This window comes from Acanthamoeba castellanii (genome assembly GCF_000313135.1).
Source record: "Acanthamoeba castellanii str. Neff unplaced genomic scaffold scf7180000084701, whole genome shotgun sequence".
NCBI lineage: Eukaryota > Discosea > Longamoebia > Acanthamoebidae > Acanthamoeba > Acanthamoeba castellanii.
Genome location: NW_004457545.1, coordinates 4,099 through 27,934, shown reverse-complemented (window position 1 = coordinate 27,934; position 23,836 = coordinate 4,099). Strand labels below are relative to the sequence as shown.

General features: G+C 58.8%; 8 protein-coding genes and 1 pseudogene across 8 annotated transcripts; 4 read left to right on the top strand and 5 right to left on the bottom strand.

Moving 5' to 3' along the window:
* Positions 1-895: 895 nt before the first annotated feature.
* ACA1_133210 (SH3 domain containing protein) lies at positions 896-2,426 on the bottom strand (the record flags this gene model as incomplete). Its single annotated transcript, XM_004341870.1, has 5 exons — positions 896-1,600; positions 1,670-1,789; positions 1,850-2,029; positions 2,105-2,235; positions 2,303-2,426. The coding sequence occupies 5 exons, from the start codon at positions 2,424-2,426 to the stop codon at positions 896-898; spliced, it is 1,260 nt and encodes a 419-aa protein (XP_004341918.1).
* A 721-nt stretch (positions 2,427-3,147) lies between these two features.
* On the top strand, positions 3,148-8,897 carry ACA1_133200 (protein kinase domain containing protein; the record flags this gene model as incomplete). Its single annotated transcript, XM_004341869.1, has 11 exons — positions 3,148-3,334; positions 3,630-4,774; positions 4,865-4,965; positions 5,056-5,225; positions 5,322-5,426; positions 5,492-5,614; positions 5,704-5,819; positions 5,919-7,520; positions 7,597-7,688; positions 7,775-7,915; positions 8,006-8,897. 11 exons carry the CDS (start codon positions 3,148-3,150, stop codon positions 8,895-8,897), a joined length of 4,674 nt encoding a protein of 1,557 aa, XP_004341917.1.
* Positions 8,898-8,969: 72 nt separating this feature from the next.
* ACA1_133190 lies at positions 8,970-9,916 on the bottom strand (annotated as a pseudogene).
* A 629-nt stretch (positions 9,917-10,545) lies between these two features.
* ACA1_133180 (Ser/Thr phosphatase family superfamily protein) lies at positions 10,546-11,499 on the top strand (the record flags this gene model as incomplete). The annotated part of the gene is made up of 1 exon (XM_004341868.1): positions 10,546-11,499. The coding sequence occupies one exon, from the start codon at positions 10,546-10,548 to the stop codon at positions 11,497-11,499; it is 954 nt and encodes a 317-aa protein (XP_004341916.1).
* A 497-nt stretch (positions 11,500-11,996) lies between these two features.
* Positions 11,997-14,160, bottom strand: ACA1_133170 (threonine synthase; the record flags this gene model as incomplete). Its single annotated transcript, XM_004341867.1, has 9 exons — positions 11,997-12,233; positions 12,327-12,482; positions 12,563-12,687; positions 12,788-12,838; positions 12,928-13,068; positions 13,161-13,292; positions 13,365-13,452; positions 13,521-13,609; positions 13,689-14,160. 9 exons carry the CDS (start codon positions 14,158-14,160, stop codon positions 11,997-11,999), a joined length of 1,491 nt encoding a protein of 496 aa, XP_004341915.1.
* Positions 14,161-14,265: 105 nt separating this feature from the next.
* Positions 14,266-15,175, bottom strand: ACA1_133160 (uncharacterized protein; the record flags this gene model as incomplete). The annotated part of the gene is made up of 2 exons (XM_004341866.1): positions 14,266-14,288; positions 14,359-15,175. The coding sequence occupies 2 exons, from the start codon at positions 15,173-15,175 to the stop codon at positions 14,266-14,268; spliced, it is 840 nt and encodes a 279-aa protein (XP_004341914.1).
* A 462-nt stretch (positions 15,176-15,637) lies between these two features.
* ACA1_133150 (Ptype transporting ATPase-like protein) lies at positions 15,638-17,257 on the top strand (the record flags this gene model as incomplete). The annotated part of the gene is made up of 8 exons (XM_004341865.1): positions 15,638-15,821; positions 15,947-16,075; positions 16,154-16,317; positions 16,380-16,476; positions 16,542-16,623; positions 16,693-16,788; positions 16,863-16,996; positions 17,076-17,257. The coding sequence occupies 8 exons, from the start codon at positions 15,638-15,640 to the stop codon at positions 17,255-17,257; spliced, it is 1,068 nt and encodes a 355-aa protein (XP_004341913.1).
* A 91-nt stretch (positions 17,258-17,348) lies between these two features.
* On the top strand, positions 17,349-20,681 carry ACA1_133140 (Magnesium-ATPase; the record flags this gene model as incomplete). Its single annotated transcript, XM_004341864.1, has 12 exons — positions 17,349-17,369; positions 17,461-17,793; positions 17,864-18,111; positions 18,171-18,358; positions 18,428-18,514; positions 18,576-18,681; positions 18,751-19,038; positions 19,114-19,265; positions 19,329-19,484; positions 19,555-19,674; positions 19,750-19,840; positions 19,931-20,681. 12 exons carry the CDS (start codon positions 17,349-17,351, stop codon positions 20,679-20,681), a joined length of 2,541 nt encoding a protein of 846 aa, XP_004341912.1.
* Positions 20,682-21,210: 529 nt separating this feature from the next.
* ACA1_133130 (Helixloop-helix DNA-binding domain containing protein) lies at positions 21,211-22,789 on the bottom strand (the record flags this gene model as incomplete). The annotated part of the gene is made up of 3 exons (XM_004341863.1): positions 21,211-21,236; positions 21,369-22,294; positions 22,629-22,789. The coding sequence occupies 3 exons, from the start codon at positions 22,787-22,789 to the stop codon at positions 21,211-21,213; spliced, it is 1,113 nt and encodes a 370-aa protein (XP_004341911.1).
* Between the last annotated feature and the right edge of the window lie 1,047 nt (positions 22,790-23,836).

Here is a 23,836-nt window from a genome sequence, read left to right as displayed (position 1 = left end):
CGGGTGACGAAGCTGCGGCTGGCCGTGCGTGTGGTGGTGAACGTGGCCCGCGAGGTGCGGCGAGGCAGCAGCCGACGGCGGCGAGTGGCCACCACTACCAGGGGCCTGCTGCTGCTGCTGCGAGGTCGGCTGAATCGTCGAATCGTCGAGAGCGCCAGGGTTGGCGTCGTGTTGATGAAGCTCCTCCACATCGATGTCGTCCATGGCGAAGTTGATGGTTGGTCTCTGGAGTGAATGAATCCAACGGTCGGTTCGGAGTTATACTTGGTCGTCAGCGAATAACGTACCAATGGATTCGTTCCGAAGAAGAGCGTAGATGGATGAGTTCTTCCCGATCGAAAGGGCGTTGGCGTGCCTTTGGAGAAAGTATAATTAGGGCTGTAATTAAATAATTATATAATTTAATTGACGGTCAAATAACAAGGGCATAATGAAGGGCGCTGCACGAGTACCCTCCGATTGTCGTGGTGATGAAGACGCGAAATGAAACGTTAAGACAAAATGAAGGGCGAGAAAACGGACACGCTTCGCGCCGATCGTTCTCCACTCCGATTCGCTATTCAAATCGAAATTTCGATCTGTGTAACTCCCATTGGATTTGAAGCAAAAGCATTTCTCTTCCTTTTCCCTCCTTCCCTCTTTCCTTCTGTCTCTGCAGCACGCTCTGTGGTGGCTTTTGTAGGGTGGGAGTCTCTTCTGCGGGTGAGTGTTGCAAGAGAGCGGGAACTGCTAGTGAACCTGCAATCAAAGGCCTGGGGAACTGACCGATCATTAATGGCAATGGTTAATGAAGTGGTGTGCTGCTTCACCAATCCTAGAGCTAATTGGCTAATTGGCGCTGGCAACAATAGTGGGCTGGTTGTTGTGGCCGTGGTCAGAGGGAGACGAGAGAGCCTCACACGAGCTGCACGTAGTTGGCCGGGATGAGACCGCGTCTGCCGTTAGATTCAGCCTCCCACCAGTCGCCCGATTGCTTGTGGATGGTGAGCATCTCGCCCGGGTTGAAGCTAAGCTCCTGCGGACCGCCCGCCTGGAACGGGTAGAGGGCTCGCGCCTGTGGCTGTCGCACGACCGCCGGCGGGTTCGACGGCCGGCCGGGCACACCGAGGCGAGGGCCAGGCGTGGGCAGGGACCGGCCGCTGGGTGCTGCCTGCGGGGCGCCATAGCCGCCGGGCGCGTTGTTGTGTTGCGGCGGTGCGCCGCCATAGCCGCCGCCGGGTGCGTTGTTGTGCTGCGGCGGTGCGCCGCCGTAGCCGCCGCCGGGTGCGTTGTTGTTCTGGGGAGGTGCGCCGCCGTAGCCGCCGGGCGCGGGGTGTGCCTGGGGAGCAGGCGAGCGGCCACCGTAGAGGCCGCCACCAGAGGAGGGTGGAGGCGTGTTGAGCGGCACAGCCGTGTTTGTGTTGTAGGCCTGGTAGGTCGAGGTGGCAGCTTCGATGTCGCCGTCGTCCTTGGAGAAGACCTTCTTGCTCGCGGCGCTGTTTTCAGTGATGACGCGTGGGTGCCTGTGCACGGCCGTGCGGTCGATGTGCGACAGCTGGTTGGCCACGTCAGAAAACAGGTTGTAGGCCGTCGTGTAGTACATCGTCTGAGCCGCAATGAGCTGGAGAACAAAGAAGGAAGACGATCAGAGAGGACACAACTATCGACCAGAATGAGGCCATAGGCGTACGGTGGCGAAACAGGGATCGAAGAAATTGAGTCGATCGGCGTAGAGGAGGGGGATGTCACGCAGGAGCTCAGTGTTAAGCTCTTCGAACGCCGCCTTGGCCAGGGCATAGTTGCGTTGCGCCTGTATGATGGGAAAATGTATCAAAATTCGGCCTGATTCGATGTACGCGATGGGCAGTACCTTAGGAAGCTTGTCGGGGTGCTTTTCGGGAGGATGAAGTGTGAGATCGCGCACCTCAGCCTTGAAGCGATCCATATCGACACGGCGACGGTTCCTCTCCTTGCATCGCACAATAATTTCGTTGTACTGGCCGATGTAGGCTGTCATCGGCACGATGATGTCGGCATCAACCGCATCTTCCTACGGGCCAGGCATGTTCTGTGAGCAGCTCCATAAATGAATACAAATTAAAAAGTAATGGAAAAGTAAACGCACCAGATTCTGTCTTGCAGAGTCCACGTCGAAAATGATTTGCTGATTCTTCAAGTTGACCTGATACAGAGCATTGGTAGGTTCGTAGAAGGTAGCAACGCCCTCACCCAGGACAGTGTGGGACGTGCTGATCACTGTTGAGGAAGGAGTCAAAAGACCTGACAGTTTTTATGGCGAGATTGAGGGTGAAGGCAGACGTACCGCGCAAGGCCTTTCCGTACTCCTTGAGGTTCTTGATCATACGCTTCATCATCTTCTTTTGCGACAAGAGCTTGTCGTGTTCCTGATTGAAAGCGATATCGACAGTCTCATCTGCCTTTCCCATTTTCTGAAGCACCTTCTGCTTCGTACGGCCAGCCACACTCTTCAGGCCCCCGATACTGAACGTGGGCTTCGAGCTCATTCCCTACGATCTCTTCTTTGATGTTTGTTTGTTTGAATGATTGATTGAACCAACCTTCCCTTCCCTCTTCCCACAAACGGCGCATGGACACAAATATGGAAAACGCCACCAGCACAGGCCTTCCCTGAGCCCGCCACAGCAAAAGAGTGTTGTTTGGCAGTGGCCGCTTCGTGGGACCAACGTGTGATCACCAAGCCCAGCTCAAGGAATGGGGGTGTTGGCGCCGCGTGTTGTCTGTTGGTCACCTTGGTGCTTGACCGCAATACCTACGATTTATCCCGCCACCAGAGTTTGAGTTAATTTGCTGGCGGCAGTGCACCACGCAACAGGGCCAAAGAAGGAACACAACTACGGCACACAAAAGCTCCTCTCCACTGAAGCTGTTAGTTTTGAAAACAAACTTGAAGGAAGGAGAGCTCAACGTAGAAGCGCACGGACCTGAGGACTGTGTGGCTGGGTAGATCGAAGAAGGATGGCAACGCCAGGCGGGCATTACGACCTCATATCGCCTCGGTACCTGCCTAGACGAGCTGAAAACGAAGATGGAGCATCATCTGCTGCTTCGACTCGTTCAGCTCTGTCGATCCCCATCAACTCGGCTCCGAAACAGGGCAATATGGAAAAGAAAGAAGGCGAAGACAAGATGACGAAGACGTCGCTGCCAGGGGTGGACGAGTCAGGCGAGTTCGTGCTGGCCAACGAAATCGTACGAGCGTTAAGTGCAGGCGGGCTGGACAAGTACACCGAGGTCTTCACGCAGGAGGAAATCGACCTCGAGTCCTTCCTCATGCTCAACGACACCGACCTGCGCAACATGAACATCCCAACCGGTACGCTTTGCCCCCCCTCTCAAATCCCCTTTCCAGATTTTTCAAAGCATTTGTTTTATGCATCTCCTGCCAGCCTTTCGCTTTTTCGTTTTGTTTGTGATATTGGTGGTTACACATAAGCCCTGTACTCCTAAACGTGCACCTTTATCTGTGCAATAGTGACCCTGTGCCGGTGGTCACAATTATAATTATAATTATTTTAATTGTTATTATTATTAGCTCGCCAAGACTTCGTTCTTTTGGATCTGATCTAAAATTCAAATATATTTGTATCGCTTCGTTCTTTTTGGCGCAGGGCCACGGAAAAAGATATTGAAAAAGATTCAGCACCTTCGGGACAAGCACCCCAACCTCCTCTCCTCCTCGCCCGGCTCTCCCGCCGGCGGCTTCTACCTGCGCTCCCCGCCCTCCTCGCAGCCCTCCTCCCTCTCCTCGTCGTGCTCGCCGCCGTCTCCCGCCTTCTCCTCCACCTCCTCCGCGCGCAGCTCTCCCGCTTCGTCATCTTCTCCATCGCCCAGCGCCGCCTTGGCCACTGCAGTGGCGACAACGACAACAACCACGACGACCACGACGGGCTCCCTGTCCATCCCCGCCTCGACGCCTCCGCCCTCGCCGATCGTCTCGCCGCTGCTGCACTTCCCCGCACCATCGCACTACAGCGCCATCAACGACGACGACCTGCAGAAGGGGCGCAGCCTGAGTGTCGACAATCTGGGTCGACAGGAAATTGAACCGAGGGCTGCGCACCGGCGAGACCATGCCGGCGGCGGCGGGCATCCCATCAAGCGATTCATGAGCGATTCACCGACGACCACCCGCTTGCTCGGCTCAGCGCACCACGGCGCGATGCCCGCCACGACTCCGCCGCAGCCCAGGCGCGCGCCGAGTCCGGGCCAGATCGCATCATCAGCGACTGCAGTGGGATCGACGGGGCAGCAGCGCAAGCTCAGCCTCCCGCCGCCGAATCACGCCACGGCGCCGTATGACCGACCCGAGAACGACGCGATCGACCCAACGTCGGCCGGCAGCGCCTACGCGGGTCTGGGCTCTGCGCGCAATTCACCGGGCGGCGGTCGCCAGCGAGCGTTCGCGCTGAGCTACCTGCCCAAGGACTCGACGTCTGAATTCAACTCCGCGGAATCAAAAAAGAGCGAAAACGAAAGCGCGGCTAAGCAGCAACTGAACACGACGACAACGACGACAACGCCGACGCCCACGTTGGCGTCGACGGCCTCCTACTCGGCAGTGGAAGGCGGCAAAGCAAAGCAGCAGGGGGAGCCCGTGGTCGAGCTGAGGCTCTCCTCATCGCAGCCCAACCGCTCGTTCATGCCACGTGACCGGATCGAGAGTCGCATCCTGCGGGCCAAGTGGGAAATCGAGTTCGACGAGCTCGTGCTCGAGGAGAAGATCGGCTCCGGCAACTTTGGCATCGTGTGGCGGGTACGCGCGCCCTCGTTCCCCGAACGCTTGGTTGGCCGGTGCACTAATCTCTCACTCTCTTCTCTCTCCTATGCAATGTGCCTCCCGAAGGCCAAATGGCGGAACAGTCCGTGCGTGGTGAAGAGGCTCAAAGACAAGGCCATCCAGGAGAAGCTGCTCCAAGAGTTCCGAGAGGAGTCTCGCGTGTGGATGTACGTCCATGTTCTCTTCACGCCCTCCCACTCGTCTTCCTTAGCTAGTCTGGCAAACACTGACACTTTGAGTGCTCTCTCGGGCCATAGGAATATTCGTCCGCACGCCAACGTGGTGCAGTTCCTGGGCGCCAGCAGCAAGGTCCCCAATATTTGTATAGTAACCGAATACCTGCCACTCGGCGACGCGCGCCAGCTCGTCAAGAGCCAATCCATCCCGCTCAAGTCCAAACTCAATCTGCTTCTCGGCATTGCCGCTGGTACCCCTGCCACCACACTAATTTTTAGCTCCGATTTTTTAGCTCCGATTCTATTACATTCAAAGTGACATCGATGTTGTCTATGCGTTTACCCAGGCGTGTGCCACCTCCATAGGGAGGGTGTCGTGCACCGAGACCTGGCTTGCCGCAACGTGATGGTCACCAAGAACGTCAACGGCGAATACGACGCCAAAGTGGGAGGTACTCACTCACCTCTCCCCCGCCCTCCTCTGCCTACATCGATTTGCTCAACCCCTTCTCTGCAGACTTTGGGCTGTCGCGGCTGGGCCAGGAGGGCATCTACGCGTCGTCCACGGGAGAGGGGCCGCTCAAGTGGATGCCGCCCGAGGCCATCAATCCCCACCAACGAATCTTCTCCCTGAAGAGCGGTACGCACCAGAGCCTTGTCCCAGGGACGAGCAGCCAAGTCTGTTTCTCGGTCACTCACCCGGCGCTCAAATCGTTCGTTTGTCTGCAGACTCGTGGTCGTTTGGTGTGGTGGTGTGGGAGATCCTCATGGACGGCGCCGAGCCTTTCGGGAACGACGACGCAGTCACGGCAGGCCTGCGGATACTCAAGGGAGACCGGCTTCAGGTGCGCACATGCTTCTCTCTCTCTCTCTGTGTTTTCAGTTTTGAAGCCGCTGGACTCATCGTATGTCGGCGGTGATGGCGGTGGTGGTGGTGATCCAAGCTTCCCGCCCACACGCCGGCTCCATTGGCCGCGCTTGTGAGGGACTGCTGGCGCGAGAGCGATGAGCTGCGGCCCGACTTTGACGTCATCTGCCGCAGAATGCAGGACATCTGTAACTCCTACGTTGCCGACGCTCAGCAGCCATCGCCGCCGCCACAGGTCGAAGCCGTTCCCAAGCCCGAGCTCGGACCGAAGCCCTTCGGCAAGACCCTGGCCCAGCTCGAGGGCTCCAACAACGGCGCTCGCCGCGCCAACGAAATGGTCGAGCTCATGATCAAGAAGGGCATCATCACCGACTCCCCCGAGAAGAAGCAGCAGCCCGCGTGGAGCGGGGGCATGTACGACAAGATCGGAACGACAGCTGCCGTCGACTGCGGCGGCAGCTATGGGCGCATCAGCGAAAGCGTTGGCGGCAACAACGGGTCGTACGGCAGCATCTCTGCCAACAACCCGGCGGCCAGCACCGCGCATCCTCCGAGCGGTCTGCGCGACCCCAGGCGAGCCAGCTTCAACCTCGGGGCCGGCCGCGCTTCGCACCAGGTGCCAGCCGCCGCGGCCGTCGGCAACACAACCCTGGGTGCTGATGTCAGCGACGACGGCGGCGGCAGCGACAGCGCAGCGCTGAAGCGGAGCGACCCGACCAGCCCCGTGCGGCAGCGCCCCCGATCCGTGGCGCTCAGCGCCGACTGCCTTCCGGGCAATAACCCCGATTGGCGCTACCAGGCGCAGCAGGGCGGCGTGCAGCTGAGCGGCCGCATGAGCCTCCGTCTCAACAAGCAGCCGGCCATCGCCCAGTCAGACGGCCCGGCCTCGCAGCCTTCTGTTAACTGTGGTGAGGCGGACAAGCCGCCCACCGCCCGGAAGGCGTGGTTCGCCGTCGAGTCGGGCAAGAGCCGCGGCGACCGCGAGAGCACCGGGATCACGCTTGGCATGCTGGGCCAGCGCCGGTCGTCGCTCTCGCCCAGCTCCAGCTCGTACGACGGCGCTTTCGCGTTGCTGTGCGAGCGCGAGGTCTATCTCATCATCCACTACCTCGACGCCGCGTCGCTCCGCAATCTCTCGATGACCTCGCGGCAGTGGCGCCAGCTGTACGGCTCGCCGGCCCTGTGGCGCTTCCTCTTCAAGAAGCGCCAGCGCGCGACGGGCGTCGACGGCCTGGTCCTGCGGCGCCGACGACGGAGCACCCTGACCAAGAACGAGAGCGGCGAGATCGAGACCCGACGGCGCCGACAGAGCTACGAGGCCTCGGCCAGCCACGGCGTCCGCGACACCGAGCTGTTCGCCCACTTCGTCACCAAGCTCGCCACCCGAAGCCTGCAGTGGCCGCAGCAGCAGGCCGACGATGGGGCGGCCGCGCAGTCTACGCCGCTGGCGAGCGGCTTCAGCTGGCATCGGCTCTACGTGGCCTACTTCGAGCCCTGGAAGCTGCCCTCCACCACCGGCGCGCTCCTGGGCTTGGGCGACCCCATCACCCCGCGCGGCAGCAGCGGCAGTGGCGGAAGCGGTAGCGGGCGCAGTTCGCGGGAGCCGAGCATGCGCGAGCCCTCGGTTCCCTGCATCACGATCGGTCAGCGGACCGCCGACCCGCTCCCCTTCAAGATCGTACGTCGTCATACACATTCCTCACATATTCTTCCCTGAGTGCTCCTCGACGGGGATGCTGACCGCATGTCTGCAGGGAATGTATGGAATGGATGGCGTGGAGATCACGTCCCTCGTCACCTCGTTCGTCGAGCAGAGCCTGCCGCGCAGCCGTAGTGGCAGCGGAAGGTGCGCTACCACTGCCATCCACTGGGAAAGGGGGATTGCGCAAGGGCTAATGCCGGGTCATCAATGTCAACACACAGCCCGCGCAGGATGTACGTGGGAGGCGCCGCGTCCTCGTTTTCGATGGCCAAGTTGCTGAGCGAGACTGTGCTCCTCTCCAGCGCCCAAGCCGCGCTGGGACCCGTGACCACCGTCGGCCTCACCCAAACGCACGCCGTACAGACGCTCGGGTACCTGCACCCACGCCACGCCACACACAGCCTTTCAGAACCTAACCACCGCACACGCACCACCGCACACGCACGCGCGCACACAAACAGGGACGTGAATCCACGCGCGGCGAATCAGTCGCAGCAGGGCTCGTACAGGGTGGAGAGCGAGGTCGACGGCCTCCGATCGTTCTTCGACGTCAACCTGGCCACCTACGCCAAGGACAACTCGCGGTTCCAGAAGCTCGCCGACCGCGAGCTGTTCTGCCTGTGCTACGACCCGCACGACCTCCACTCGTTCTTCTTCGCCATCTCGCTCTTCTACGAACTCTTTGACGACGACTTCGACGCCGACGGCGGCCTGCGCATTCCGCCGCTGTTCCTGGTGGCACGGTCAACGATCACGACGCCTACCGCCCCGACCGCGTCATCGGACTGTACGACAGTGACGGTGCGCGAGGGCAAGATGCTGGCCTCGATCCTATGCTGCCCGTTCTACGCCCTCGCCGCCCCGGCCCACGGCATGACTGACGCCGAGAGCCTGCGTCTGCTCTTCCACTCCATGGCCCGCGAGGTGCGGCTCACGCGCGAGGGCTACGCCACGCGCTTCCGCAAGTCCGCCAGCCCCGGCGCCTCTTCGTCGTTGTCGTCGTCGACGGCGCAGTTGATGGCGAGCGGCAACCACTACGGCTCGCTGCTGCGGGAGAGCCAGAGCGGGCGCGTGATGGTGGTGAAGGACGACCTCTACATCGGGCAGGTGTCCGAGAAGACCCAGGAGCGGTGCGGCGTGGGCATCGCGTGGATGAAGGCCTCGCGCGAGCTCTACATGGGCGAGTGGCGCGACGACATGCCGCACGGGTGGGGCGTGCTCTACTCGCCGCGCGATGGTCGGCGTGTGTGGGCCGGCAGCTGGATGGCCGGACGCGCGCTCTCGTCGGCCGTAGACCTGGCGCTGGACGTGGCGCCCTCCTCACCGTCCAACAACCCACGACGCAGCAAGTGAAAGAGAGAAAGGGGCATTCGCACAACATCGATCGTGTTTCTTCTGGAACAGATGTACATGTATTATTTATTTCTAAATGTTGTATGTGTACACCGACCACCACTCAAACACGCACTGCCCACTGGCGGTGCGTCGCGACAACTACGACTAGGAGAACCGCCGCTGTGATGCCAGCACCGATCGCGACATCGCGAAGTAGGCCCGAGGGCTCCAGCGTAAGTGGCAGACGAGTGCGAGAGGTGGGAGGGCCTGAAGAAGAGACAAGAAAACAGAGGAGGCAACCAACGCATGCGGTTAAACAAGAACGTTTAGGTCAGTGGGCCTAAGGGGAAGCGTACTGATGCGAGGCTTGTGCAGGTAGCAGTGCTCGGACACGATACAGGCCAGCTGCCGATGCCCAGCCAGCGTGTCCCCGCTTCCACGAGCAAACACGAAGTTCAGGGGCGGCGAGAGCGGCAGCGGCAGCGGCAAGATGCACGAGTGGTAGTGGTAGTGGATCCTGCTGTTGGTAATCCACCGCCCAGCTGCAAGCTTCTTCGTCCCCGACCAGTTGGACTGTTGCTTCTCCTCGGACGAGTAGACCACAACCACGATCGTGCGGTGTCGGGTTTGCCACGAAAGCGTGACCTTCATTGCCTCTGCCTTGTGGAGAGCAGAGGGTGATAAGGCCAGGCAAGAGGTGTGAACGATAGAGCTCTGCGCACCTCTTCATCGAAGGGAACGAAGGGCATGACCATGTCGATGTGGATGCGCATCCACAGCTCGAGCCAGTAGATGGCCTGGGAGACCTTGGCCATTTGGGCCAAGGTCCAGGTGGATCGTTGGCTCTGCTCCATAACCCACCACACGAAGGGCTTTCGAGCAAACTTGTGTGCGGCCCACCCCGCGGGAAAGCCTGACGGCAGGGGAATGCGGGACACGCAAAGGCCCGAGAGCAGTTCACTTTGCCCCTCTTTGGCTCCCACAACCGCAATGTGGTAGAGATCTTTCAGGGTCAACAAGTCGCTGTCGTTGTTCATGTCGTAGAGGTTTTGTGATGCAACTACTCCCAGAGCCACCTTATGAGGCACGGGCGCACTCAATGTCACTCTCATTCGGCTTCATCTTCACGCAACCAAGTCAGTGTCACTGTCTGACAGTGCCTTGCTGCCACCTGATAAGATAACCACGAGAAAGAGGTTATTCCTTTTTAGTCCTGTTTCCTTTTCGGCGCTCAGGTGAAAATTCCGCTCTGTTTGCTTGTTTTTTGGGGACCAATGAATGGTGTGCCCAACCTGGTCGACAATTAACCAGTGCCACGCAAGCACACTCCCAAGTGCTTGTTATGAGGGTCGCGGACGTGGCGCTCCACCACCCGTTGTGCGAGTGACGACAGGTGCGAGTCACTTGGCACCAACTCACCACACAAAGCCGCTTCAGGCAAGGCAAGACCTCCATCACTATGAGCGTGCGTCGACGGACCTCCAGCAAGCCTCACGGAGAAGAAGAAGCCAAGCCGCCAAGATCAGATCTGCCGAGCCTGCGAGCCTCTCCCCCACAGATCACCAAGTCGACGGCGGCAGCCCGGGGTGGGTGCAGGCGGGCGTGCGCGATTGTGGCTTGGGCGGCTGTAGGAGCTCTAGTGTACCTGCTCGCATGGCCGCTGATCATGATGGTCGCCCGTCCTCCCATGCTCTCCGAGGCGGTGCAGCTGCGCAGCTTCGAGGTGCCCATGGTCGGGCTCCACCCGTCGCTCCACGGCCTCAAGATCGCCCACATCAGCGACCTCCATTTCAACGACAACAACTCAGTCGAGATGGGCACCTCCGACGACATACTCGAGCAGGCGGCGAGGATCATCGAGCGTGAGCAGGTCGATCTGGTGGTCCTGACGGGCGACTACGTGGATCACTGGCCCGAGGCGGCGCCTGCTCTCGGGGCCAGGTGGTTGCCACGGTTCAAGGGCCGGCACGGCGCCGTGGCTATTCTGGGCAACCACGACTACCAGAAGCCCCAGTCCCAGCGGCTCGTGCTCGACGCATTCGCGCGGGCCAACATCACAGTGCTAGTCAATGCGCGGGCCGAGCCCATCAACAAGTGGATCGAGGTGCTGGGCGTGGGCGACCTGTGGGAGGACTACCACCCGCACCGCGTCATGTACCCTCTGCCCCCTCCCCAGCCGGCCACCGCGGCCGAGAACGAAAGCGAAAGCGGAACCGGCCAGGGGGCGTATCGCAAGGCGCGGTTGGTGCTGACGCACAACCCGGACAGCGCGCCTTACCTTAGTCGCTGGGGCGCCGATCTCATGTTGGCGGGCCACGCCCATGGCGGGCAGTCCTGCCTGCCTCCGGGGCTGCGCCAGCTGTGGCCGCTCGTGAGCTATCTACCATTCGACTTGCGGCGCCGCATACCCGGCTCTCTGGCCCTCAACAATTGGGACCTCTCCTATGGCTGGATCGACCTACCGCGCCCACTGGTCCAGGGAGACGAGACCGCCCTGCCGCCCCTCGAGCCGACCACCATCCCGCTCTACGTCACCAGCGGACTCGACCGGATGCCGCCGAGGCTCCTGCTGTGCCACCCCGAGGTGGCCATCTTCACCCTCCGCCCCCACAAGCCCTGAAGGCCAGGGTGGTTGCAACAAAACACTATGTGAGCGTCATCAACAGAAATTGTTGTTCACCCTGTCATGTGAACACCACTGTATGTTGTATTTCGTGCGGTTACAACGACTTGTCCACTCAGCTGGGGCTGACGAGGGCACTCGAAAGCGAAGCACTTTGAGGCCTTCCAGAACGCGCTCTGTCCCTTCTTGGAGCCCACAAGACTAACGTGATAGCCCTCGCTCAGGTCGGTCATGTTGTAGGAGGGTGGGTTGTTGTCTCTGGTTCTAAGAAGCCAAGCCAGAAGTATATATATATGGCACTTGGAGAGTGCCACAAGCTGTCACTCAATGCCCCTGTCCATTGTCACCACATTTCCATTCACGCCAGCCCAGTTTTAGTTCTGTTTTGGGTGAAAGGGTGTTGCCTTTGGATGGAGTGTGGGCTCCCAAAAGGCGATGTGTTGGTCTACGACCACAATTTGTGCTCAATTCAATGCGTCCTGGTCGAAATGGCCTTACCCGGACTGGTAGGACAAGGTCACGAGCGACTGGAGGTCGCGGGTCCATACGTCGGCCCAGTCTGCTGGGCGCGCCCACTGGAGGCACCGCGTCTCCCGCTCACGGATGCCGGCCAGCTGCGGCGGCACCGGGAGGCTGTAGTCCGCATTGACCTTCCGCAAGACCTCCTCGACTGTGTCCACGAACTTGGCCGGGTGAGCCGTCGCCGCCACCACGATGGGCGCCTCCTCGCCCTGCCCACGCCCACCGCAAACACAACACGCCACCGATCAGTTCCGGTGCTCAGCGCTGAGCCGTGTGTTGCGTGTCGTGTGCTGTGTGCGGACCTGTTGGTGGGCCTTCTGGGCGGCCAGGAAGGCGATGGCCGTGTGCGGACAGAAGACGTAGTCGTAAATGCGATGGCTGAATTCGATGCCGGCCTTCACTTCTTGCTGTGTGGCCGACGCCGATCGATACAGAGCTCGTGCCTTGGCCATGAGCTCCTGCACGACACAGAGCAGCACTCGACTGAATGAGCTCAAGGCATAGGTGATCAGTTGTGAGTCGAAGTGGCGCAGTTTACCTCGTCAAATTTGACCTTCCCGTTCGGCGATTGCTCGAGGTGGGTCATCCACTCGCGGACCTTCTCCGCGTTCTCGCCCGAGAGGTAGTAGAGAAGCCTTTCGATATTGTACGGCACATTGATATCTGTGGCGCACCGCACATGACGCACACGACGCACACAGACGAGGACGAGAATGAGTGTAAGGCTGAGATGCTACATCCAGGGGGTAAGGCTTCGAGCTACCCATGGCGGGGCTAATGGTCTTAACCACGACGTCAGAGGGTGCCAACTCGCCTGTGGAGGGCAAGACCAAGCCAGGAGTGAGTGCGCGCCGCGTTTGCGTTAGTGGAGGTGAGAAGCGGAAAGGTGAGTGCGACACGAACCATGGGCAAAGAATCGGTGGAGGGTGTCATTGTCGTTGACGGCCGGGATGAAGTACTTGACGGGGAGGCCCATGCGCTTGGTCAGGTAGCCCGAGAAGCCGTTGCCGAAGCCGCCCGAGGGAATCGAGAACACGATTTCGCCTGCCCACACGCCAATACCAGGCTCCACAGTCAGCAGACTGGCGCACGGCGCGCCGGTGATCGGTCGCAGTGCAGAGGATGGGAGGGTGTACGGTCACACTCCGGGCAGACGCGGAGGTAGGCGTAGAAGAAATGGACGAGCTGCATCATGATGCGAGCCCAGTTGGGCGAATTGATGGTGCACACGCCGTACTTCTCCACGAACTCTGGGTCCGCAAACACGCCTGGTGCATTGGAGCATGCGGACCAAAGTGTGAGAAGAGACCGTCAACCAATGTCGTGCTGGCAGTGTGGACCTTTGACTGCCACATCGGCATCGTCAGAGGTGCCGTCCACGGCGATGGAGAACACATTCTTGTCGAGCACGGTCGTCATTTGACGTTCCTGTTGCACATGTGTAAACGTTGGCGGCTTGTGGTGATTGAGCGCGGCTCGCAGCGGGCGGCCCGTACCTGAAGTTCAGCTATCCTGCCTTGGCCGGGCAGCAGCACAAAGATGTTCATGTTCTGGCGGCCCTTCACGCAGTGGATGGCGGCACTCCCTGCAAGCACAATGTATGTGTCAGTGCTGTGTGTGCGCGTTTGGGCGTGGTGTCAACTGATCGCGCGTATGTAGCGTACCGGTGTCACCGCTGGTGGCGACGATGATGGAGAGCTTGCGCTGTCGCTTGCGTACGAGGTACTCGAACATGTGCCCGATGAACTGCAGCCCGAGGTCCTTGAATGCCAGCGTGGGACCGTGAAACAGCTCCGCAACATCAAACTCAAACCCGCTGCCAGCTTCAGTTGCGTGCCGAGGGGCGAGGTGCTTGATGGGTACAATCTCGTCATCTGTGAACTCCCCGAAGCAGGACTGGAGGAGCGCGCGAAGATCGGCTCGCGGCATCTCCTCTTCGTCAATGAAGAGCGCGAAGATTTCCTCACATAGTTGCGGAAAGGTGAGATTACGGGCGGCCCACTGGCGCAGGGTGCCGCGTTCGATGCAGGGAATCGTGGCTGGCACGATCATGCCACCGTCTGGCGCATACCCCCGCAGCACCGCCTCCTCAAAGGTCAGCACCTCGGACCCTCCCCGCGTACTCTTGAACTTCATCTCTTGTGTTGAGATGAGCGCATTGTTCAGAAGATGCAACTCCCGTTCCACTACCACCTTTGAAAAATTCGAAGAATGTTTGTATGTGCCTCCCGTGTAGACGACTTACACCACCTTGTGGTAGCCAGCTGTGGATGAAGAGGTTAGTCATGATCGTCTCGCATGAGCACGCACGGTGCAAGTGAGTTACGCATGTACCTTGATGGCCCTCGGCAGTAGTAGCCACGGCTGTGCTGCTGGTAGCCGGCGTGTTGGTGTCGACGAGTGCGGAATCGCTGCTGGCCTCAGTCTGCGTCGTGGCCTTGCTCTCATCGGTGGTAAGCGAGGCATCGATGTCGGCTACGAGGCTGGTGAGGAGCTGATCGACGAGTCGCTTGACCTCCTCGGGCGGAACGGCGGTGTTCGTTCGCTCCAGCGCACTGGCGAGCTCCTGCCGCCTGGCGTCGGCCGCCTGGTGGACCTGCGCCTGGCACACTCGCAGCGCGTGCTGGGCATCGTCGAGACGCGCGGTGGTGAGGCGCTTGTACTCCTTGTGCTCGCCCTGCTCGCGCATGATCTGGAAGAAGAGTGACGCCACGACCGTCATCATGAAGAGGTTGCCAGCGTTCGAGAACATGATGTCGAACAGCCGCTCGCGCCAGTCTTGCGTGAACGGGTTGGCGGCATCGTGCGAGTCGCGTTCTCCCCTGGCCGGCCGCTTTTTGTTGAAGAGCTTCTCGTAAACGCGATCAAATTGCTCATCGATCTGCTGTTGAGGCAGCTCAGATCGAGGTGGCGATGACTGGCCGGGATTGGGCTGTACGGGTTCGGCGTCGACCACATTATCTCGCGCTTGGCGATGAATTATCGTGCTAGATACGAAAAATCGACGAGTGCCGCTAGCCCTGACGGGCCACTTGCTCGCAAGAGAGGCGGAAAGAGAGCGGGCAGAAGGTGCGGAAAGCAGACTCGTGGCGCCTCGCGTGGGAAGAGGAGGCCCGGCAAGTAAGAAGCGAGCCGGTGCTGGTCGTGCCATTCGCCTCATCTTCAAATCGGAAAATAGATCTTTTCTTCTTCTTTCTTGTGGTGACGTGTAAAATGCTGACGTGGTCCCCGTGCGGCGCTACACAGAAGCCGGCAAAACTCGATTTGACAAACCCACACACGACGAGAGAAGATCAAGATGAGGCCCTCGCGGGCACCCCGAGAAAAGGACAGCGTCCCAATGGATCCACGCTTGCACGATCTTCATGAACCCCTGCACCATCATCTCAATCAGCATCTCCACCATTCATCGCCGGCATCTCCCATCATTTCGCCCCATGTGCCACTTTCGCCTGCAATGGCTGCCCGCTATGCAATGTTCCACAGCGACCCCAGTCCTCTTTCTTCTTCTACCTCCTTCGAACGCATCGAGTCATTGGGCGGGAGTAGCCATGCCATCAGGAGCGGCGATTTCATAGCGGCAGCCTCTTCATCTTCTCCTCTCGATGAGTCAATGTCGCCATCTTCCTCTTCGATCCTGCGCCGCGTCATCGTGTTGGGAGAGACCCACGCCAATCGCAGCTACTGCTCCAACAAGTTGCAAACGGCCAAGTATGAGACGACGTGGCAGCTGCTGGTCTACGGGCTCATCTCCTGCATCTTCTCCTCCGTGGCCAGTGTCTACTTCTTTACCGTTGGTCTCTTGCAGATCTTCACTCCATGGAGGTACTTCCACGACGCGCATCTCACTAGTGCTGGAGAGCTGGAGCTAATCCAGACCTAAGCCCGACGGGCAAGTTTGCCACGATGGGGCCGTATGCAGGCAACAAGGTGTTCGAAATGCTGTGCCTGTTTTGGTTCAACAAGAAGGACCAGATCAACGACAAAAGGATCAACTCGCGTAAGGTCAAAGTCGTAACCCGTGCTGGCATGGTGACTAAGGAACGAAAAGGTGCCTTGTCCCGCCCTCATGCATAAGCTGCGGCGTGGTCTAACTGGTCTCCTCCGTTACGTTGGTGGCGTGGACTAGACCTGATGGTGGGCGATCTCGTTCACATCGAAGAGTGCATAGGAACAACGGGCGAGGAGCGTGTGGAAGTGCCAGCAGATCTCCTTCTCATCTATTCTGATACAAGGAGCGTCTTCCTCGACATGTCGTCGCTCACCGGAGAAAAGGATTCCGTCCAGCGCAAGGTATGGGCTGCTCGTACTAGTTCATCGCACAAGGGATAGAAGCTGACGGGTCGCTCGTTTAGGTGCCTCTTGGACTCGAGATTGAGAGACCCGATAGCGATCCGTTGTACGGCGTCCTCTACGCGACGGAACCAAAGCCCGATCTCGAGCAGTTCAAGGGTACAGTTGATTTCAGACTCGGGATATGCATTGCACACGACCTTACCCGTTCCTTCTGTCTGCAGCCGAGTTGAGGATCGGCACCCGCAGGTATGACTGCACCTACGAGAATATGATCCTTGCAGGATCTTATCTGTTCAAGGGAAGGTGCGACTATCAACCGGCTCAATGGGCGAACCCCGATGTCGCCTGTGTTCTTACCTTCTCTTTTGCCAGAGACGTATACGGCATTGTAGTAGCCACCGGCAAGGACACGAAGATTCGCCTCAAGCAGAAACCCACCGGCAAGAAGTCCTGGTCGCTGCAGAACAGGTGAGCCTGCCCGAATGATTCGCTCATTGATCCATTCTTTGACTTCTCCCATTGACGTCCTCTTCTCTGGCCAGGCTCAACATCATCACGACAGTCACGCTCATCTTCCTGTTCAGCTTCATCTTGCTCGGCACTAGTGGCTACACGGCTAGCCACGAAGATGCACTCTTTTTCCAGGCTGTCGCGATGTACTTCCTCCTGTTCAATGGTACGTCGCCAATAACCCTCTACCTTGGCTGTGCGAAGTCTTGTTCCTGACACGCAATCGGTCCTTCTGTACACCACAGGTCTCATTGCCCAGACACTGCAGTTCACACTCGACGCTGTGCGAGGTATCCAAACGTTTGACGTTGACGCTGAAGTGAAGAACCCATGCGCCGTTGAACAGCTCGGACTCACTCAAGCCATCGTCTTTGACAAGGTATGCTACTTTCTCTGCTTCAGCAAGGCGCAGCCCGTGCCTACGTAGGACACTTGAGCTTATATTGCATCCTCTCACTGTGATATTTGAGACCGGCACGTTGACGCAAAATCAACTTGAACCGCAACTCCTGAGCGTGATGTACGATCGGGTGTACTCGGTACGCGTTGTGCTCAACTTTCGCGCTGGCTTTGTTGTGACCTGATCTAACTGATCTGTACTCACTCTCGCTCAAACTTTAATTGCGCTAGATTCACGACAAGCACTTGGGTGTCGCCAAGACCATCGAGGCCTCTCAGCGCACAGGTCAGCTGCGGGCGCTCCTGCTGAGCATTTGCCTCAACAACAGCGTCATGCGAGCCAAGGAGGGCCTATCCGGCAAGCCGCACTACTTTGGCACATCAGCCGATGAGGTTGCCATCCTGGAGAAGCTCTACAGCTCGGTGGGCTACTTCATCGTCTCGCGCAGCGTTACGGCCGAGGGTGAGGAGATGGAAGTGCACACGGAGCCCAATGACGACGTCGGCCGCACCTGGGAACTCCTCTACGTCTACAAGTACACCAGCGAGAGAGGCATGATGACGGTACAATGGTTCACCGTGTGCTGCAACAGTGACATGTTCTTTCTTACGCCTTTTGGGGTGCGCGTTGTAGGTGATGGTGAAGAACAAGGTCACAGGCGAAGTGTTCTTCCACAGTAAGGGCTCCCCCGAGAAGATGTACGGCTACCTCCGTGAGGACGACCGAGCAGAGGCCGAGCGGCGGGTCACTGAGCTGGCCAAGGATGGTCTACGTGTGCTGCTCTATGCCGCTGTTAAGCTCGACTGGCCGCGCATCGAGGAGCAGTTCACTGCTGCTTGGGCAACGCAGGAAGAGGACGGCGTCGCCATTCAGATCTTTATGTACATGCTCTCCTCTCGCTCTCCACGTGTCCGGCCTATTCTTACGGTTCTGTTGACAGGAGAGACCACCTAAAGGACTTGTACGCGCTCGGAGCGACAGGCACGGAAGATCAGCTGCAGCCTCGCCTGCTCGAAACTATTCAGAAGGTCCAGTCTGGCAACATCATCACCCTGGTGTGTACGGGCGACATCAAGATGACCGCAGAGATCATCGGCAGAAACTGCGGTATCCTTCCGGTCGGCCCAGGTATGCAGGCTCCAATGCGTAGCAATCTTTTCTTGGTCCGGCTTTCGCTCACCACCCACGTGTGTGTAGACGCCGAGGTGTTCGATGTACACCAGCACCCCGATTCTTCCCTCGAGATGCAGCTGGACGCTGCTCTCAAGTGCAGGAAATCTAAGGGTACATTGCTCAGCCTTTTAAGAGTAACAATCAGTAAGCACTAATACGAATTCTGTGTCAGGTTTGCTGGTGGGCAAGCAAGAGCTGATGGACATCCTCGAAGACAAGACCCTGTCCAGAGTCTTCATCAACCTCGTCAAAACCTGCAAGGGTGTTGTCACTTACAGGTTCAAACTCCTCTGCTTGTGTGGTTCGCAACTACTTGAGGATGAGGCGTTAACTGGTGTACTTTCTAGGGCTCACCCGAAGCTCAAGGCCCAGCTGACTCACTTCCTGATGAAGAACGGCCTCTTCACCTGCTCGGTTGGTGACGGCGCCAACGACATTGACATGATCAAGCAGGCCAACGTGGGGATCGGCATCAAGGATGGCGAGAACAGCCACGCGGCGGGAAGCAGCGACCTCGCCATCAAACGCGTGGGCGAACTTCCGAAGCTCATCTTCTACCACGGCAAGAAGAACTGGGAACGAAACACCAAGATGACCCATCTCATCACCTGCATGAAGATGACGGTCGTTCTCAGGTTTGCACTTCGCTCTTGCTGCTTATTTGCATACTGCGGTGAGGCTAAGCTAATCTACTTCCATGGTCGCACCAGTCTCCTGTTCTATGACTTCTTCTACGCGGGCTTCTCGGCGATGTCTCTCTTCACGGGGCGCATGCTCCTGGCGTACAACTTCTTCTACGGCTGGGCGACGGCTGTCTACGGCATCTTCCACCACTCCTATCGGAGCGTGCCCGAAGCCCTTGGTACACTTCCCCGCACTACGTGTATCGAAAAAGGACACGGTCACTCACATTGAATACCATCAGACAATCCTGCGAGGTGGCTCAACAAGCCGGGATTCAAGCTGCAGGCTCTTTCCATTTCTAGGAGCTTTCTGTGGTGGACGAAGGCCGCTCTCGACTCGCTCCTATGCCTCACCATCACAATGTGGTGGTGGCGCCCCTCGCCTGGCGTGGAAGATGGTACCGTGTTGGCCGAGTCAAGTCTAGTTTCGCTCGTCACCGGAATGACCTCTCTACTGTGCGTGATTAGGCGTTGTCGCACAAGTCCTGCCGCCCTACTTCATCTTTGGCGATAAGCTGGTGATGGCCGAGTTCTGCTGCTTCGTCGTGATCATGATCTGGGTCAACCTCAGGGTCTCGCTGGTAACAGGTGCGCCAACTGTGCCACCAACGCACACATTTATTGACAGTCCACTGAGCAAATGTTTCGGCCGAAATCAACCAGATCACCTGGCCGTTCACGCAGCCGTGGTGGCGACCCTGGTCACCTTCTTCGTCGCGGCCGTTCTTCCGGTTTGGCCGTACCTTGAGAGCGGGTACGTTCGGCCAACTGCTCGTTATGTTCGTTTCAACTGGCTAAGGTGGGAATGCGGTTTTATGATTTCATGAAATCATCTGTGACACAGATTCGTGCCGTTCGTGTTGATGATGGTGGTCATCTTCCTCGTCTACAACAAACTGCTGGACGTCGTGGTGCACACCATGCGGCATGTTATGCGCCGAGTGCAAGAGGACCGCGAGGTACGGACGCGCGAGGAGGACAAGCGACGCATCGAAGCCTTCGAGCGCGAGGTCGAGCGCATTGCCAAGGACCGTAGCGAAAAGCGCGAGAGCGCTTCCAAGCTCCGTCGCCGCCGCGTCAAGTCGTCTGATTCCAGGCACGCTCTCGACTCGCAGCACTCGGTGTCCTCCCCGAACCTGCCCACCTATTCCTCCATCGCACCAGTTCCCTCTTTGCTCCGGTCGCCGGCTCCCGCGATCGCCGTCACCTCGCCCTCCTCTCCCAGGGCCTCTTCTTCATCCAGCTATTCCACTTCACCCTCTTCTTCTTCTTCGTCCTCAACATCCAGCCGTCGCACCCCCAAGCCATCGATTCTGGGCGAGAGCACCGGGCGAAGCATCCACGACCAGCTTCAGCAGCCGTCTAGAGATTGGAAACGGAACAGCTCGTCCGCAGTCTACACCAAGCGGCATCAGTCCTCCGAGGAGGAGGTGCCGAGCCCGCGCGGCCATCACCAGCTGCACCACCACCATGCGGGCCTCCTGGCCAGCGCCTCGTCGAGCAGGTCGGGCACTGCCGGCGGGTCGTCCTCATCGGCGAGCACGAGCCCTAGCTCGGCGAGGTCTTCGCCCCGCGGCCACCGGGACGCAAACTAGCTGCCTGGGCCGTGAGATCGTTGCATAACAAATTAAATCTGATGTTACATAACACGTACACTTTTGGATCAACTGCAACCGATCGTTGCCTGGTTAAATACCTAGGTAACGTCGCTTTAGATATACGAGCGTTGAAAACGCGCTCGTTGCGGAGCGACGTGGTATCCGGGTGTGCGGTTTTGGAGAATATCGGTGCTGTACGTTATTTGAATATTTAAATAAATAAATAATATTGTGGTTGGTGGGACCAACCGCTATTCACAAAGCAGCGGCGCCGTTCTGCTCTCACTGGCGGTTGTTCCACGCCTGGGGGCTGGGGTAGTGGTGTCCTGGCTCAGCGTAGCTGATGCTCGTCTGCTGCCGGCGGTGGCCACCGGCGTGCTGCATGCCACCGCCGGACTGCGGCTGAGCGGAGAGCGATGGCGACGAAGGTGGCGAGTAGGCCGATTGTTGGTAGGTGGCGCGTGCCCCGCTACTAGTGCCGCCCGCCGAAGAGCCAGAAAGGAGCGGGGACGAGCTCGCGCCCAGACTACTGGGCGATGGCAGCGAGAGCGCCTGAAGGGACCTCAACGGAGGCAATATGGGCACTATGCAGGATGGAGAAGAGAACCAAAAGGTGAGAATCAGTACCATCGAGAGTGTGAGTGTGTGTTGTGTGTGTGTGTGTGTGTGTGCTGGGGTGCGTACGTTGAGGCGTGTGCGGTTCCGAGGGTGGAAGATGGGCGGACATCTGCATCTGCAGGGCCGACGAGGTGGGAGGAGGGCTGGAGGCCGCGGCGGCCATGGTGTAGCCGCTTCGGTGGTGCGGGTGCGGGTGCTGGTGCTGCTGGTGGTGCTGCATCGTCGATAGCGGAGAGTTGGCCGACGACGGTGGCGAATCCACCACGGCTGACTGCATCATCGTGTGCGCGTGCTGGTGCGGGTCGGCGTACTGCCCGTAGTGTGGCTGCTGGTAGTGCTGCATGTGTTGCTGTTGGTGGTAGGCCTGCTGCTGCTGGTGGTGGTGGGGCTGAGAGTGGTGCATGGCCGCGCTGGCGCGTGCGAGGCTCAGCATGGCGTCGGCGTCCCTGCCGCTCTGATGGAGCATGTGCTGCTGCTGTTGATGGTGGTGCTGCATGTGCTGCTGCTGCTGCTGTGGTTGCTGCTGAAGGTGGTGCGGAAGGTCGTGCTGCATCTGATGGTGGTGGTGCATCTCGTAGGCTGCGTGCGGCTGCAGGTGCTGCTGGTCCATCGGCATGCCGAGGTGGTGCGCCGACGAGGCCGTTGTCGAAGTCGACGTCGCGGTTGGGCTCCCGAGCGCCTTGCGCGTGTGTTGTTGCGATGATGACGAAGAAGACGCTGATGAAGCTGATGACGATGGCGGTAGCGGCTGGAAGGACTCGAGCTGGAGCTGGAGCACGCGGTTCTTCTCCTCGAGCGCGGCGAGCTGGGCGTGGAGCTGGCGCGTGTAGTCGACCGCGCGCTCGAGGATGCGGATCTTGGAGGGCTTCGACTGCTTGCCGCTGGGCGGCAGGAGGTCGTTGAGCTCCGTCAGCTTGCCGTTGAACTTCTGCTTTCGTCGCCGCTCGGCCGCGTTGTGCAGCAGCTTCTCCTGGCCCTTCCTCTCAAACGGCCTGCACACAACACACGTAGTAGAGGAAATAAAGTCATTATTATATATACTATAATATAAAATTGATAAATATTATTGATTATTTAAATGGTTGCCGGCCAAGACGAAGAAAGATGAACGCGGTAGCGCGGTTTGCGGCGGTACCCAGGAGTTAAAATTAAAATAACAAATAAAAGATGTTTAAAATCAAAGGGGTGTCGGGCAGGCCGACCACTCGGGGCCAAGACAAGAAGAGACAAGAGGAGACAGGACGATGACATGAGGCGACGCACGAGAGATGCATCAAGGTGATCAAAAGAGGGGGGTGGATGGTGGGGTGGGTGGGTAGTACTCACTTCTTGCGTTCTGGTGGCGACGAGTCGACGGGGTCGTGCTTCTTGTGCCGCTTGCCGCTGCTGCCGGAGCCGAACGGCGAAGACGAGGACGATGCCGGCTGCTGGGGCGTGGTCGAGGCCGAAGATGAAGAGGGTGAGGAGGACATGGAGCTGTTCGTCATGTTCGCGCGGTGGGCCGCCGGCTGCTGGTGGTGGAGGTGATGGTTGTGGTCGGTATGCTGGTCGCCGCTGTAGTCTTGGTAGTGGACGAAATGGAGGGGCGTGCTGTTGCTCATGCTCTGGCTCATCAGCATGGAGGTGGCGAGACGGAGCGAAGAAGAGGGGAAAAGAAAAGAGAAAGAGCTCCCGGCCGGCCGACGGATGGTGGCACTTGAGTGGGTGGGGTGGCTCGACAAAGAAAGACGCACTCTCCTGCTCGGAGCAGGTGTGTGTTCTTATCGGTGGTGTTTGTTCAGCACAACCTGATGCGGGTGGTGTGAGGTTGGTTGGTTGCGGTGACCTAGCTGGTTTGAAAATAGGGTGATGGTCGGGGTACTTACCGAGACAGGTGGTAGTCAGGGCACTCGAAGAGAAGAAGAAAGGCCTTGGTTTTCCCTTGCCTTCTTCCGGGCGTGTGCTGGGGTTGCGATCGACTGCCGCTACGGGGGAAAGCGGGTGGAGTTGCGGTTGCCAGCGATGAGGGCCGGTCTACCCAGCCACCGGCCCTGGCGCCAGGCAGCGAGGAATCGTTGTAGAGCAACCATTCCGTCAGACCACGTGGGCTTTACCAAAAGCCCGCTTGCAATATTCAAATGATTTTCCATAAACCGACTTGAAACCGGCTACCAGATTGCACGTAAATCGCATCGGCCCGGATACACCAATCACCGACGAGGGCTTGCAAGTCGACTCGCCCATTGGCCACTTACTCCGTGTTTTTTGTCACCTGCCGTAATGGGCAATTTAAACTTTGGCCTCTCATTGGTGAGCTTTTTGCTGACACAAACTGGCAAGTCGTCGACACTTCAACGGTGTCGCCACCTCATTCGGCAAATTGCGGCGACAGGTTTCCACGTCATCGCGAAGCGCTTGAGGTTCTTGCGCACTGAAAATTTCTTTTCTCTTGGCTTTTCTCAGCAAGACCGGTAGCGAATTTCGCCGTCCGAAAATTGTGACGAGATGCAGAGCAGGGGTGCAGCATCTCCTCATCAATTGCACGCATTAAGGAA